General features: G+C 36.1%; 1 protein-coding gene and 1 long non-coding RNA gene across 2 annotated transcripts in view; one reads left to right on the top strand and one right to left on the bottom strand.

Annotated features, from left to right (window-relative positions):
• Window positions 1-1,062, bottom strand: part of PEX5L (peroxisomal biogenesis factor 5 like) — an 86,363-nt gene extending 85,301 nt beyond the window's left edge. The window contains exon 1 of the mRNA XM_014783161.2: window positions 964-1,062. Within this exon, the coding sequence (XP_014638647.2) occupies window positions 964-1,032 (69 nt within the window). The 5' untranslated portion in view covers window positions 1,033-1,062. The remainder of the gene's footprint in view (window positions 1-963) is intronic.
• The window catches only part of LOC147915190 (uncharacterized), a 56,097-nt gene extending 39,638 nt beyond the window's left edge, over window positions 1-16,459 (top strand). Inside the window, exon 4 of the long non-coding RNA XR_015554495.1 lies at window positions 15,378-16,459. This is a non-coding gene — a long non-coding RNA (uncharacterized LOC147915190). The remainder of the gene's footprint in view (window positions 1-15,377) is intronic.
• The last annotated feature ends 402 nt before the right edge of the window (window positions 16,460-16,861 follow it).

Below are 16,861 nucleotides of genomic sequence, written 5' to 3'. Positions count from 1 at the left end.
ATGAGGACTGTAAATGGACATTTTTCTAATTCTAGACATGTTCATATAATTGGAACTGAATCACTGCATTTACTATTGCATTACAGAAAAAAAGAAATGTTTAAGATAACAATCTAATCTAAATTATAAGATAAATGCAAGTAAAAATATTTTTCATTTAAGAATTTAAAACTGATAGTTCCACAGAGTGGTGATGAGTATATTATACATATTTATGTGGATTTTACAGGGTGTTTCAAAAGTCCCTGAGGACATACAGGATTCAGTCTCAGCATGTCTTTGCATACAAATGCAAACTTTTTTCTATACTTATTATAATAAATGCTGAAAATGGCCCTCATGTGCTTATAACAGAGATGATACTTTTATTGTCAAGGTCACTAAATATCAGAGGGGTCACAAATGCCATTTTCTGCATGGGGACTCAGGGACTTCTGGCTCATTCCTGTAAAGTAGTTATCCACATAAATATGTATAGACATATATGTAGTAAGCATAGTCACAACATAAATATATTTAACATTTAAGAAAATTTAGATATTCTACTGGTAAACTGACATATGTATACAATATAACTTGTATTTATTCATAGGAATTTGATTTTTTTTTGGTTGTTGTTATTCAAATGTACCATTAGCTTAATTTTTATTTCTTTCCCAAAGTTGTTAGCAAGACTCCTTTATAAAGAAGCAACATGTTTTACTTGCATGTATGTTTTCTTTTTTTTAACTAAAGTTGAGTAATGAAAATTAAAATCCACGAATAAATAACTAAATGATGCAATTTGCCTTTTTTAGCAATTTTGGTTTTCATTTTATATTGTATAATTGTTTCACTGAAACTGTGTTTTTTTAAAAAAATTGGTTCGAGTTAATTTTTTTTTTTTTTTGCTAGTTAAAAATCACAATGTCTGATATATTAACATATGTCAGCTTCCTACAGGAACCCTATGGGTCTGCCCACCTGTGATGTCATAGTAAGGAGGGGCTTTTCTTCAGCAGACTCCTCCCTCGGTATCTCCTTCATCACCATGGCAACAGCCTTATCTGCCGCCCTAGAGCCTTTTCCCTATAACAGTGAAATCAACAATGACTTGTGTCAGGAGAAATCTTTAACTTGTTATTTATTACAAGATATTCTAATGTTTAAAGAGCAATCCAACATAAATGAAGAGGTAGGCTGCTGCAAGTGAATCTTGAGGCTTTTGGCTGAGGAGAAAACACACAAAATCTGAAAAAAGATTATTTGTGAACTTTTAGTTAGCTACTTTTTCACCTTTACAGCTGACATATTATATTTAATTTTAACATAGTATTTTATATGTATAATATATTTTAAGGCAATTTACATGACATGAACATAATTTTTATAGTATCAATTTATAAACACTATGGATTGCCTGTTATGTTCATTTATAATTATTCCTATATGATCCCTAAATGTTTTGAATGACAGTGAGGAGCCTGGGATAGGGATTAGGATCAGAGTCTGACTCCCAAAGAGGGCTTTTGCTGGGTGGTCTCTGGAGTCTGTCATTTTTGAGTGGATTTGGCATAAAAAGAGGAAAAGTGTCATAAAACCTCTAAAAATTCTTCAGTGGCCTAACATCACAAGAATTCACCCAGCTTGTTTAATTTGTGGTGTTAGTATGAAAAAAATTTGCAATTCTCAATGTTTTTGAGACAAAAGAATTTTAATAAAATTTTAGAAATGTCTTTTAATTGGAGAATCCCATAAATCCAGATGTAAATAAAGGATGATTAATAATTGAGGCACTGATATATATATATGTATACCTACATTTTTTGTCTCATACAAGCAGAATTATGGACTGTGAAATGCTATGCTGGCTTTCTGTCTTTTTAGTTTACCAGATTACTAAGTTTTTGAGAGTAGATACGGCATAATGGAAGAAACAAAACAAAATATCACCTTCCCAACCCAATTAGAAACATCTCATACTATGTAAAAATTAAATAATCTTTAAACATTTTAAAAACAAAAAACTTTTCCATTTTCTTAGGTCTCTGGGCAGAGCCTCCCTGGAGAAAACAATTTTATACTAAGAGCACACATGAATATCTGTGTTGTAAATCTACTTAAAATACAAATGTAGCATACAGAGATATCAGAGGCAAAGAAACCAAAATGGACATGTGGGGGTCCGATGTCTGAAAGGGAATTAAGAGCTAGGGTCAATAGTAAGTCCAGAGGTTAATAAATCTTGATGGTTTCTATGCAACAAAAAAGGATAGAATTACCTTATTAGCTCGGGCTTGCACAGGGCTTTAAGTATTTAGAAGGTAGGTTTACTCTAGGAAGCAAAACACTGTCCATTTTCTCAGGCATTGCCTTTTTGAAATGTAATGAGTGGCAGCTTTTATTTAGGAAAACAAGGAAACACTTTCTGCATAGTTACTTCATTTTAAAATGTGTGACTCTCTTTACAATGCTGAAAGTTTATTTTAACTTAACTAGCACTATTGAATGATGATGTGTTATTTCCAGAATGGAAAATCAACTACCAGAGATTTTATTCAGTAGAAATAACAGTAGTAATTTTCATATGTGTTCTGAAAAGTTTATATGGCCACAATCCTTAGAATAACTGACTTCTGTAAGAATAAAGGGCAACAATGATTCACTGCATAACAAATTAGGGTACATAATGATCCCAGGTTTTTTTCTTTAAAGAAACAGTTTCAATTTCCTAAAATATAGATGCATACAATTCTGAATTCTGGAAAAATATTTATTATGGCACTATTAACTATTTAACATTTTTTCAAAATATAAAAATTATTTGTATGAAACATTATAGACTACAAGCTTTGGATAGCTTTATAGGCTACACTCATTTACAGACTAAACATAGTATAACAAATATTTTTGCAGCTTATTTTTTTCAAAAGAGCAAAATCATTGTGAAGAATTCTTTCCATGCTACAAGAAGTTCTAATAAGATAGCAATAAACAAAGTGGCATGCTTATATTTAAATTCCTACTATATTTAAAAGAATAAATCTAATATTACAAGGTATAATTTTTAAAAATAATAATTCAGACTCTTCTTGGGCTAAGAAAAAAATGTCAATTGATAAGCATCTCAAAAAATTTCAGGTCAATATTTCAATACACCATTTATTTGAAATGCTACCAATCCATAAACTACATATAGATATTTTTCACATGTGCAACTATAATAGCTAGAATTAGCAACGGACATGCCATTTCACTAAAACAAAAACAAAACAAAACAAAAATTAGTCCTTTCATGCTGAACTCTAGAACAAAGCAGTGGTCAGCTAGAAAGGATGTATAATAAACACATGCGGTGCTTTTTATTTCTTGCAGAAAAACCCACCAAAGCCAGGGTCAGGTCACTTTTTTGAAGACAGTGCCACTTTTTCTTCAAGGTTACACCTACTACCTGAAAAAAGTCATGACACCCATGTTAGTGCTTGCTAGCAACTTTTTTTCTTTATAGCCTTTTGAGTTATTACCCCATGAGCCTCACTGTTTTACCAGTGTGGTACAGTCCGAGAACAAGGGGTAGGTCTGCCACAATGACGTCTCCATGGTCCCAGATACAGAGTCTAAAACCACTGCCAAATCAAGTGAATACACTCATCTATCAAAGCAAGATTTCCCTCAGATCATATTGCCACCTCCACCTCGTATCTTAAAATCAAGCTGTGTTATTTCTGATTTGTCCATTTATCTTGTAGGATAATGCTTCTCGAATTCAGAACCTGGCTGATAATTGATTTGGCAATTCATGAAACTATACAACCGTGCTTATCAGCAGCTCTGCAGGGCTGACAGTAATACAACCATGCAGGGTTTTTTATTTTTCTTTTATGAAGTCAGTGGCTTAAAATGTTGTAAGAAATACATATGCATAATTATCCAGACTTCAGGCTCAATTTTCCAAATATGACTACACCGAAGGGCCAATATTAATCTATTATTTGAAACAACATGACAACGGGAAAAATGAAATATACACTGAATATACACTCAAGCATATAAGTGGATTTAGATTACAGTAAGCCGGTATGCTTCCACATCATTCTCAGCAACAACAGAAAAGAATAGTGAAACTTTACAAGTTGATTATCACATTGCAACACTCTTCAGCAATTATTTCAGCCTATTTCTTTTCAAATAATACTTGAAAATCACCTTTTCCCACGTCCTTGATGAATTTCTCAAGATATTTTTGATTGTGTGGAAAACAATATCGGCTTAAGGGGAAACTTCTATTTTCCTTGGTGATTTGCTGTAGAAAATTCTTTGTTATTTCTTTTTGTTTCTTTTATCATTTTGTTTCCTCACCAATGAAATATATAAAACGATAGCTTTTCTAACAAATAATAATTCTTGAGAAAATCTTTTTATTAACTTTTGTTATAAGACCAAGCATAAATGATTGATACACAGGGAGCATAGCAAGTGACATTGACATTTATTAAGAAAAACTAATTTTGGCCCACTTCTCTTTTTTAAAATATAGAATATAAGAAATAGAGTAAAAAGTATTGGAAGTCACAGGATCTTCTCAGGCTGGATACCAGGCTTAAAGCCACTAGAGGTCTTCGGGACACCTGGAGGAGGTATTGGCTCCAGGCCCGTCTCACAGGGAGGGAACTAAACTTTGGAGGAGCTATTATGTGCTGGGCACTCTGCTAGGTATTTTACATATTTTTATTTATTCCATCCCGTGAGAGCTCTGTGGGGTAGATTTTATTATCTTTGCTAGATAATTTGGGGCATTGAGGATCAGAGACGGTGTGATTTGGCCAAGGCCACAAAGCTAGTATGTGGCTGAGCCAGGACCGGCACCCAGACCCACCTCCCAGCCTGTGTGCTTCCTTCTCCGCCTCACTGTTATCTCTTCATCTGGCTTCATGAGGCTGGAGCGCTCTCCCACCCCGCCCTCACTGGCTGCCATAAACGCAGGTTGTTTATGATATCATTCAAGTTTTGGGCAGCAACCACTTCTCAGTATAATCGCACGGTCTGGATCTAAGCAAACATTTCCGAGAAATATTTCCTTCAGTCTGCAATGGTCAGTAAAAATCAGCCACCCATAACTTCACTCAAAAGCACATTTCTAACAAAACGATTTTGCTTCTTCTACCTTCATGGAAAACTAACCTAGGCATTCCGTGTACACACACTTCTTTTTATTCTGTAGATCTTGTTAGGTTTATAAGCTTTAGCAGCTCTAATTCTTATTAAATGCTAACTCAATGCTATTAATAATTTTATTTATTTATTTTTATTCCCCCAAAGCCCCAGTAGATAGTTGTATGTCATAGCTGCACATCCTTCTAGTTGCTGTACGTGGGACGCGGCCTCAGCATGGCCAGAGAAGCGGTGTGTCGGTGCATGCCAGGGATCCGAACCCGGGCCGCCAGCAGCAGAGCGCGCCCACTTAACCGCTAAGCCACGGGGCTGGCCCCCTCAATGCTATTAAATGCCATTTTTACTAGGATTTTCCTGAGATGTATTTTGTGTGCGTGAAATACTTAAAGTATGCAATTCCACAGTTACATGGTCCATTTGTGAACAATTTTCTAGTCACAGATTCTATTACTGCTACTATGGAGTTTGTAACTTAAAAATTATTTTTATTAGTCTTAATCTATCAATAATAATCCAGAGTCTCTTTATCAGAGATATTCAACAGAAGAAATGGAGATACATTAAATTAGAGAAAAAGTAAAAGATTACAATACTAGACATTTCTGCTTACTAGACATTTCTGCTAACTCTAAATTATCTAATGTATGAATTTAAAAATTAGTCTTTTGTTGTGATTATAAAAATTAATATATGCTGTTGTCAAAAACTGAGAAAAAACAGAAAAGAAAATAAAAATAGCAATCCTGATATTTTTGTACATTTTTTCCCCAAATTTTATATTTACAATATTAGAGATTAAATAGTTTTTTAGGATGAATGTTCTAAGGATAGACAAAGTACCATCAAGCTTACAAGTATGAATGAATTGAATATATTTCTTCACATATACACAAGTAAGCAAATACCTGCCATCTATATCATTTTAGCAACATCATTTGAAATGAAATGATATTCAGTTTTCCATATGCTAAAAAGTTATATATCTCATAAATTCTGGACCCTGGACTTAAACACACCTGCAAGAAACTGGCCACAAAAAGGCTAATTTCTGATGGTTGTTCTTGTCTCTCATGTGCAAAGCCAGGATAACCTTCTTTTACTCGGGAAGGTAAACGTCATGGTAAGTGTCATGTACTCTTCAAACTCCCCTTTCAACATGGGAAAACGTCAGAGCAGTGTTTCCCAGTGTCCTCTGAATGCTGGGGATCCCTACCTACCATATTGTGTGCTTTCCCACTTGTGTTCCTGTAGACTTCTTCCAACATAGAGTAGGGTTCATTCAGACCATGCTGGTTCTATCATGGTTACATTTAACTCGTTTCTCCCTCAACAGAATATTTTGTAAATTTAAAAAGTGGTGCAAATAGAACTAAATCTGGGCATACTGGTCAATCCTTGGTTCTAAAGATCCTAAAAAGAAGGATCTAGATGTAAACAATCAGGAAGCATGCACAGAATTCTCTTAACTAGTGATTCATATGCGGAATTCACAAATCATAATGAATTCACCATTGGTTCAGCGACCTATTTGTAGCTGGAAATAATGCGATTTCCGATTCCTTAATAAGGGTAGTCAAGTTGCAGTAAAGGAATTGATGCCTCACTATTTAAAATAATGACACAGGGCATTTAAAAGGATGACTTCCAATTGACCCTCCATATATTTCTTCCTTACTATCTTTTTTTCACTTCAGCATTGTTTTTTCCAGATGACACATGCACTCTTCTCCAAACCACTGACTTCTCTAGGAAGTCTTCCGGGAAGAATGAGGCGTGACTCTATTTGCATTCTACCATATAACTACCATACCCTCAGTTTGTGTTACGCGCTAATCACACTTTTTGTTGTACCCTTCCAGACTGTGTCTGTGGTAGTGAAAGTCACGGATAACAATCTCTATGGGCTTTAACTCTAAATCTCTGCCCACGAACGTCACTGGGATTCCAAGTCCACCACTTGCACACTCACTTTCCTTGGCATGAATGATTGATGCAAGAGGACGTTATGACCTTCATGGGCCTAGCATTTTTGCCCCATGGGCCCCTTCCTCCACAAAAAAATGTTGAAAATTGTATTTTATGACTGCGTTGCTATAAAGAAAAATATAATACAGACTGGATTTATTATTTCCCATTTATTATTATAAATCATTTTGGGGGTTCTGATTTTAAGAGAGATTAAAATTAAAATATTTTTATGCATAAGTTGACCTGGGGTTGGTGTCCTCTCAACAGTCAGTGTGGTGACCCTGGAGCTGTTCTCTCTGTCACCTCTGGTGGTCTATTTTGGCCGCGGCTGCTCCACCACCCCCGCGGCTCTTCCGTCTTGGCTGTTTCTGCCCTAACAGGCCCCTTTGCTACTCCTGCTGCTCTCACTATTTTTGTTAGGATTCAGGGAGTCTCTCCTAACAGTACTCACAAATCTTTTTGGGTGCCCAATTAGTAGCTTTCATCTTGTAGTTCTTAAAACACGCTCAGAAAACCTGAAACATTTATGCCTGAGGCAGAAAACATTGGTGAGTAAAATCGATATGACTTGCAAATGTAATCTTTCCACCAGACATCAGGCCTACACACTTCATTCTGGATGTGTTCCTGACCATCCAGGAGCACTTCTGAGGAAGTTGAGTCAACCTGTGTCTCTTCTATTAAAAAAAAATCAGCCATCGGTTGGTTCCAAAACTCTCCTCACCATTTTTTCCAATCACACAGTGGGTCACTTGAGGAACAGAACTTCCCAGTACCCACAATTCCTGAGTTGTACATGCAGATTAAGCTCCTCCCAGGGACCGTATTATAATTCTTTATTTTGTAAAATATTCTTTGACTGTGTCTCATCAATGAAACTGCCTTGTGTGAGCAAAGATTGTGCTTATTTCTTTTGAACCATTTTGCATCATTTGGTATAGTAATAGACATTCAAGTTTACTCAATAAATACAAGTATTGGATACCTTTTTCAAATTATTTAAGATATGAAATCACATACTGCGGCCAACTTTGATAGAATGTGATTCTGAATTAGATAAAAAGTCTTAATTAGACATTTAAAGAAATGAAATAGTTTTAAGTTATCTAAATAAATAAAAATTCATTAAAATTAATAAAGTTTTGGTAAGTAAAGATGCTTAAAATTTGCTCTGAAGGACAGATCAGACTTCTTTTTAATGAACAAGATCCATTTGTCCACAATTTACCATTTGTTTGTTCTTTTGAGAAGGTTAAACATTCCCCCATCTCACTCTTATGGTGTCCCCGATGTTTATTTACACTGTTTGCATAGCAAGCTTTCTTGACAAGTGGTCAAGGTAACAACACTCAGTTCTCATTTATCTATAACCAGTGCTGAATTAGTGAAGCTTTACTATCAGGCTTACTCTGATTAATGTGGCTCTAAATTACTTGGAACCTTTTTTATCTTAATATTGAGCTTCTCTATTATGCACCTGAAATTTTTGCTACGTAGGGTGGTCTGGCTTAAAAAAATTGTTTTCTTTTGACCTTGTTTTGCCTCATATTGAGGATGACACAAATAATACATATTTGAAAATTAAGAAGTAAATGTAGAAGGAGATGTTAAGTTTTCTTGTTTTGTATGATAAATCCCAAATTGGTTATTTGATAATCCCAAATACGTGGCCAAGACCATGAAACAATTCCCTTGGATTGATATGATTACCTGTGAAACTCTTTTACTTATGAGTGGTTATATGCATCCCCCAATTTCTTGCCCCTAGTAATGAAAATATATATATCAAGTCAAAAAACAAGTTACAAGAACGAATTTCCTTCCCCTACCAAATTGGAGGCCTCTAAGTGCTGACAGTCATTATCTTAGAGCAAAGAGATTGAATTCCTACCCCTTTTAAAAAATAGATGGAAAGACCATATGGTAAATATATTGTTACCAAATTATTGAATTTGAGATAGCAAATTTGTCCAGATGTCATAAGGTAGAATTACACTGTATCCATTTTCTTTCTAGAGGAGGACTATTAACTAGTGACCTGGAATTCGTCCCCCTTATGAATGTTTCAGGCAAATTCTATTACTAATTTATAAACAAGAGTTGTGGCCTTGGAGCCTGACTGTTCAGTAGCCTTCATCATGGCTTTCCTCATTTTCTGCAAGTGTTCTTACCAGCTTACCCAAATGCCCCAGTTTTGTTGATATAACTTAGGAAAAGTAAATTACAGAAACTAGGCCTAATTCACAAGCTACTAGCCAAGAAGGTCTGAGCTAAGGTACTCCATCTATCTTACGTCCCTACCTGAAACAGCTCTAAGAGAGAATCTGGGGCTTTGGGAATTCCTATTCTAAAATTTGGGATCAGACTCTGGCATCTCTGCTTATCTTGATAGTCCTCTAGGAGTCAGCGGCAATGTGTGGGTTGGCTCCTCCTAATACTTCCCACTTCCTTGAAAGGGATGAATAGTCTCTCTCAGCCTGTGGAGAGGAGTTAGGGAAAGCATGGAGAGATCTTGGAGCCGAGAGCCTCAGTCAGTGTGTGGCCAGGTGTGGTCAAGGGGACTGCCGGGTAATGGAGCCAGCGCAGCCTTCATGGTCAGTGGAAGACAAAGAGGATGGCCATGTGGCATGTTGGCACCAACACCAGGACTGGAGTCAGAAGAGAGGAGTTTCAATCTCAGCTCTGCCTTTTATAAATTATTCTACCCAAGCCTTCATTTTCCCTTCTGAACGTAGGACAGAAATACCATCTGTTTCATAAATTTGTGAGAATTAAATAAGAGCATCTACAAAAGCACTTCCACAATGCTTAGCACGCGGTAGGTACTCAATGAGTATTAATTGATTATAAACTGTAACTGTGACTGAGCTCATGGACTCTGTGGCCTAATTGTCCTCACGAGGTAGGTGGCCAAAGATGCAATATTATGTTTGTGAGATTCATCCATGGAGTAAGCAGTGATAGTTATTACATTCTCACCACTGTATAGTATTCCGTCATCTGAGTATACCACAGTTTATCCATTCAACTGTTGATGGACATTTGGGTTGTTTCTAGTTTTTAGCTATTAGAAAACATGGTAATGAACTTGAGTTTAAAAGCCATAGGGAACATAAGAGGGGTGAACAACTGAAAAATAGATGTGAAAAGAGTAAAGAGAACAGCAACAAAGGCAGAGAATAGCCACAGTACGGATAAGAGGTCTTATCCATGAGCAAACTAAGAGGAGGTCTGAGTCTCTGCAGCCAACAAGCAAAGACGAAAGTTGAGATGACTTAAATCAAAAGAGACTAATAAGGCACAGAAATCAAGGATCAGAAGCAAGACTGGGATGCTGAATCTAGTCACCCGTAGATCATGAGAAACCAGTTTCTAATGAGTGGGGATTAGTAACGGAATCTATAAGCCAAGGAGAGAGGCTTCAGAAGATGCCAACCCTGCTAACATCTTGATCTTGAACTTCCAGTCGCTAGAACTGTGAGAAAACAAATTTCTGTTGTTTAAGCCAAGCAGCCTGTGGTATTTACTTACCTAGTAAACTAATACAGTGACTAAACAACTACCTATGAAAGATTACAAAGTGGTCTTACTTTTGTACATCAGTAAACTGTTTAGAATATCCAAAGATAATTCAGTTACAAGGTTATTTTAAGTCTTCTCAGCTAATTCCTTTAGTGATTTCTAATCTGATCAATTATTTTGTATTCTCAGCTAATTCCTTTTGTGATTTCTAATCTGATCAAAAGGACTGCATAGATATTGAAAACTAGAAACTCTGAACTTAGGTGGCCATAACTGGCCAATATGGTAGTGTCCTGTCAGGGACTGTGACCTACTTGTCAGAGATTGCTGCCTAAAAGAAATTCAAATGAAGATTGTGCCTGGAGTGGTCAGTCAGTGTCAAGAAGAGTTCTGTGCTCTCAAACTGAGTTGAAGTTTTAGCCACATGACCTCAGATTATAGTTCGGAACTTCTTGAAAAGAATTTTCTTCTGAAAAAACAAATTTCTTTTGATTTTGAAATCTGAATGTTCCAAAGAAGTTACTTATTCCCAACTAAAAGTTTATTAAAGTATATACATTTTAAAGACTTCAATTATTTAATAAACACATCAGTTAAAATATATAATTGACATGTACATAAACATAGAACAATTGAAAAATAGAACAATTGGAAAGTAATTGTACCATAGGTAGTTTTTTAATTTTCCAAAGCTCTTGCTAATACTCTGTGGCTGATTTTGGGGCAGAGCCTACAACTTGTCTCTGGCAGTCAAATACAGTCTGGACTGTTCTGTATGAAGATGTCACCTTGGGATGATGTCCATGGGGGACTTTACGTGAATCAGGGCCCCTGGAATGTTTTACATAAAGCCAGTTTCCCTTTTTTTTTTTTTTGTGAGGAAGATTAGCCCTGAGCTAACGTCCATGTCAATCCTCCTCTTTTTGCTGAGGAAGACTGGCTCTGAGCTAACATCTATTGCCAATCCTCCTTCTTTTCTTTCCCAAAGCCCCAGTAGATAGTTGTATGTCATAGTTGCCCATCCTTCTAGTTGCTGTATGTGGGACGCAGCCTCACCATGGCCGGAGAAGCGGCGCGTTGGTGCGCGCCCAGGATCCGAACCCGGGCCGCCAGTAGTGGAGCGCGCGCACTTAACCGCTAAGCCACGGGGCTGGCCCCCGTTTCTCTCTTTCTAATGACCATAAATCTGTAACTCACATTTGTATTGTTACGCAGATGATGTACCAGTTCATTTTACTCTTCTGTCAAACTTTCTGGCTAAAATCACAGTCCTAATTAATTCCAAATGTAGGACTGTTATAAATATCAATAGATGTATGAAATTTGGTTTTGAAGCTACCATTTAAGTGCTTATTAAAAAAACAACCTCTCAATTCTCTCCACCATGGTGTGTTTTGACACCCATGAACACGAGAGACTGGCCTAGGAGGACAACCCGGTAGGCCATTTCAGCCAGTCAGTATTCTAGTGGTTTTGGAGCCAGTGTCTGTACTGTGCCTAGTCTCATGTCGCACACGCTATATCACATATTTCCTTTTTTGGAGGTTCTTCTTCAACTGACAAACTAGAAGGGGAAGGAACAATTGTCAAGTTTCTGCCTTTTCTTGGATATTATTCCATTTGCCTATCTATCAACTCTAAGTTGCCAAGGGATACCAAACCCAGTGGTGTGTGGCAACATGGCTTTATATACACGTGGTTACCGAGGTTAGTTAGTGGAGTCTGTGTTGACAGAGCATGGGACATGAAGTTGGAAACCCAGGGTTTGAGATCCAGAAACAACACTTTCCACTCTCATGTGACCTAAGGCAGAGAACTTAGTTTTCTCTAAGTGGGAGAGTAAGAATGGTACTAATAGCTACCTCACTGACTTTGCAGGGTTTTTGTGTTGATCAAATAGATAGTATGTAAAGTGAGCACACACTATGCTCTAACAATTCGATAAATCAGCAAAATCCCATTAGCTGAGTAAATTATTTTCCATATGTACCAGGGAGTCTATAGTATCTGAAAGAACTATCTATTATTTTGAAGGAGTAATTTGATAATGCTACACTACAATGAAATGAAAAAGTTAATGGACTTCCCCTAACAATAGAAACTCAAGGCAAGTCTGGATCTGGCCCATTCGAGTAGCAGTTGTAAAACTCCAAGGTACCATTAGATTGCCAATGAATTCACAGACTGTTTATGTGCTCTAGGACTGACAAATATAGAGCCATGTTAGGAAATCCACTCAACCAGAGTTATATAATTACAATCAAAAAGATGACCTACCATTAGATTGCCAATGAATTCACAGACTGTTTATGTGCTCTAGGACTGACAAATATAGAGCCATGTTAGGAAATCCACTCAACCAGAGTTATATAATTACAATCAAAAAGACAACCTTCAACATGCAAAGTCTAAGAAAGGATTCAACAAGAGGACCTTCAGATTATTGAAACATTTCCAGCAGTTCCAAAAGTATATGTTTCTATAATTAGTTTACTGATTTGTCTGAAGAATTACAAATAGGCACCACATTCATATCTTGTTCCTAATTGTGAAAGACTAGGCCAGTTTGGTGGGCCATTTCGTTCACAGAGGTGTCGGGTCATTTCTACACTTTGCTTCAGGCAGATTGCCTATCTCTTACACTAGAAACATGTCCATAATCTGTGTCCCAAGTCACTATAAAAGAGTAATTTGATAATATTAACTTTAAGTTGCCTATGATGTTTTTCTCAATCTTCTAAAAAATGTATTCTCTGCTATCCCCTACATTTTCTTCCTCCTAACTCTCAGATATATATCAAAAGAGATTAAATTCACATTTAAAGGAGATTTGGCCTAAACTCATTTCAACCTGCTAAGTAATGCATTATGGTCTTTTAGGTTTAAAGGTAAAAGCAACTACATGATACTGATATTTCATTAGACAGATTGAAATTGCTATTCATTCTAGATCCACGTTATGTATACAGAAAAAAATTTAAATTCTTTAAGATCCTAGTTGTTCCCATGTCACATATGCCAAATTTTCTTAAACTTTTAAAAGGTTTCCAGAAAGTGTAAGAGGTCTTAGATTTTCCACTTAAGCTATTCCTATAAACACTGAATTGAAGAAAGCTCAAAATGGTTTAAAGCTATCAAAATGTCTGAAAATTTTACAATTACTTCTCCCTCCCCACACATTAACAATACCACACTATTTCCTTCTAGCCACTTATAATCTGCTCAGGTACAATAAAACAAAAACCTAATTAACCAGTATCCTCAACTAATTTTTCCAGAAAATTTCATGTTTAGAAGAAAAAATTAATTTACAAGCCAACAAGCTCATTTGAAGGATTCTAAAGATTTCAAGTTATGTCCCACAGTCGGTATATATTCAGCCCATCTCTGACAACTACATCTGGGGACCATTCCGTAAGGAAAGATGCACTGAGTAACAGCCCTGAGGTCTGTAATCGCTCCATTCTTCAAAGAAAGAATTAAGTACAGTATATCGTACTTAGTAATGTAGAAAGAAGCATTAATACATTTTAGAAAGATTTGCCAGTAAAAAAGTTTCGTTTTTTTTTCCCGTTAATCAATCTTGATGTGATGAAAAATTTCCATTAATTACAACACTCAAATGGCCTTGAGTGTTCTGGTTAATTGAAACCTTGTGCTATTTCATTAGACTTAAAAAACACAGACTTCTTTTTAATTTCTTATACTTAAACATTGCTTTTCCTCAAATGTTACCATCAAGGTCATAGAAGTTTAGCTATTTTAAAAGCCTACTTCCTGTTTTTCCCTTATTCCATCACAGATCACAGTTGCTTTTAGGTATAACATATATACATATGTTCTGTCGTACCTAAATATATTTATAATCTATCTATCTATATCTATATCTATGTCACGGCTAATTTATTCAGCAGTATAAAAAAGTTAGATTCATTTTCTAGTCTTATTTCCAATCTACAATAAACGTTCATAAAGACCTCATCACAAATGTGTTTTAAAGGATTTTAAATTTCAGTAAAAATACAACATACCCTGTTGTAGAACTTTCTGTATTAAAGTCATAAAGATTTAGAAATTCCAGAAATATTTTTTTCTGCCTGACCTTTCCAACAACTTAAAAAAAATTCTTTCAGTAGGCTTAGAGTTACTCTGACCTTTTCTTGGAAAAGTAAAAATGAAGTAGTTTGCATTTTCCCCCTCATTTAAAAAAATGCTTATTTTCTTAGAGAAGATTTAATTGGAAATAGAAATGTATTTCTTGACTTTGGATATTTTAATATCAGTGGTTTCAGTTAGAACAATAAAGCAAACTATGTCACAGTAAACAAAGAAAGTGACTGAGAGTTTTTGTAAGAATTTAACTTGGATTCCTCTATTACATAACTTATTGTCTGTTAGGTCTCTTTTAATTAATGCCGTACAATTTTATTTGTTTGTTTGTTTTTAGTTTAAATTCTGTGAAGGTTTATAGTTTTATCTTAAAATCATATCATACCATATCAATATTTTTATCTCTTTTCCTTTCTCCAAAATGAACAATGAAATTAGGTACTTCAGAACTCTGGGATCTTTTGTAAATACGGTTTCTCTATATATGATATTTGTGATTTCAGAGGCAAGAGAAACGGCTGACAAAAATACATAGACTGGATCTCTCCTTTGACTAACCTGGGTTTCAGAAAGTTGATGCCTCATTAAGTGCAAACATGGCTCTTATAATGTCAATCTTCCTACAGGGCATCCAACTTCCACAGAGGACAATCCAAACTATAAGAGTTGCCTGGCATCATGGAATTTGTTTGAAGGAAGGAGTTCCTCATGCCTGTATCCCTGCTTAGGTCTGCAGGATCCTCTTCCATCACTTCCTCTCCTGCAGCTCCCCACTCATCAGCTCTTCTGCACCACTCACCATTCCAGTTAAGGCTGGATGGATGCAAGTTTTGGGGTCTCTGCAGAGACTGTTTCCTTCACTTGGAATTCCCATCTCCTCATCTCTACCTGTTGAATTCCATCTTCTTCCAGCTCCAGCTCAATCACCATTTTTTCTTTCTTGAAGTCTAGACTGTAACCTTGAAGATGGACACTGAATCTCACATTCTGTTTTGTTTTTGCCACAAGCACAGTGTCTTGTGGGTACAGAGTGTTAAATGAAGTCTCATTGAATGAATGAGTGAAAGAATGAAGGTATGGATGGTTGGATAGATAATATATAGTCCTGCCTGCTTAAGACTTCTTGAAATTTCTTCCAAGCCTAGGTTACAGAAGCACAAAACCATCTCCTTCCCAAACCCCTTCAACAACATCCCAGGTGAAGACCAGGAATGGCTCCTGGCTAAGAATTTAATGGAGTTGTTACCACAATTTAAAACCTTTCTATCTCATTTTAGTAGCCAAGGAAAAGCTTATTCTGAATTTATGGCTCATCCATGGGCTCTTTTCACATTTTCTGCAAAGTCCTTTGTGAGGGCGGTGGAAATCACATTTACTTTGGATTAAAATATAGTAGCAATTTGGAGAGGGAGAAAAGAGAGAAAGAAGATTGGCTAAAAAAAACTCCGCATAATTAAAAAATTTTTTAGGTGCCAATTTAGTCTTCTTCTCCATCTCCTTCCCCTTCCAGTTATATCCCCAAACCTTCAGTGATATCTGCTGGAGACACAAATACCTTCCGTAAGATGTAGACTTTTTGCTTGTAATTGAGGAATAGAGCCAGATTCCACATTCATATTGACAAGGTGTGGAAGACAGAGAGAAAACAGAGAAATGACTTTGTATGTTTTGCTCGGTGCCACATATGAAGAGCCCAGAACAGCGATTGGCACAGAGTAGGTACTTCAATATTTGTTGAATGAATTCTAAAAAATTCACAAACAACCCTGATAAGGTAGATGCAGGAGCTCAGAGCCAGACAACTTAACATCCCTCAAATTTGCAGAAATCTTGTGAAGTGGTGCTGGGATGGAGGGGTGTTGAATTTCAAAGTTCAGGAGTGCTTTGAGCCAATCTTTTCTTACTCTAAGATTCAGGGAGACCCAGGTGACACAGAGGTTAAATAAAATAAAAGGGAAGAAAGTATAACTTTAATCAAAGATGCCTTAAGGAAGAACTAGTACATTCATGTTCAGTGATATTGAAACCAATGCAAATTAACTTCGTGTTGAGAGATATGCAGAAAAGTCACCCAATTTTTGAAGGTTACTGGAAGAAGTTGAAAATTGCA

This window comes from Ceratotherium simum, chromosome 15, assembly GCF_057802395.1.
Source record: "Ceratotherium simum simum isolate JZ-2026a chromosome 15, ASM5780239v1, whole genome shotgun sequence".
Lineage (NCBI taxonomy): Eukaryota > Metazoa > Chordata > Mammalia > Perissodactyla > Rhinocerotidae > Ceratotherium > Ceratotherium simum.
The sequence above is the reverse complement of the archived record's forward strand: the minus strand, read 5'-3'. Positions and strand labels throughout refer to the sequence as shown.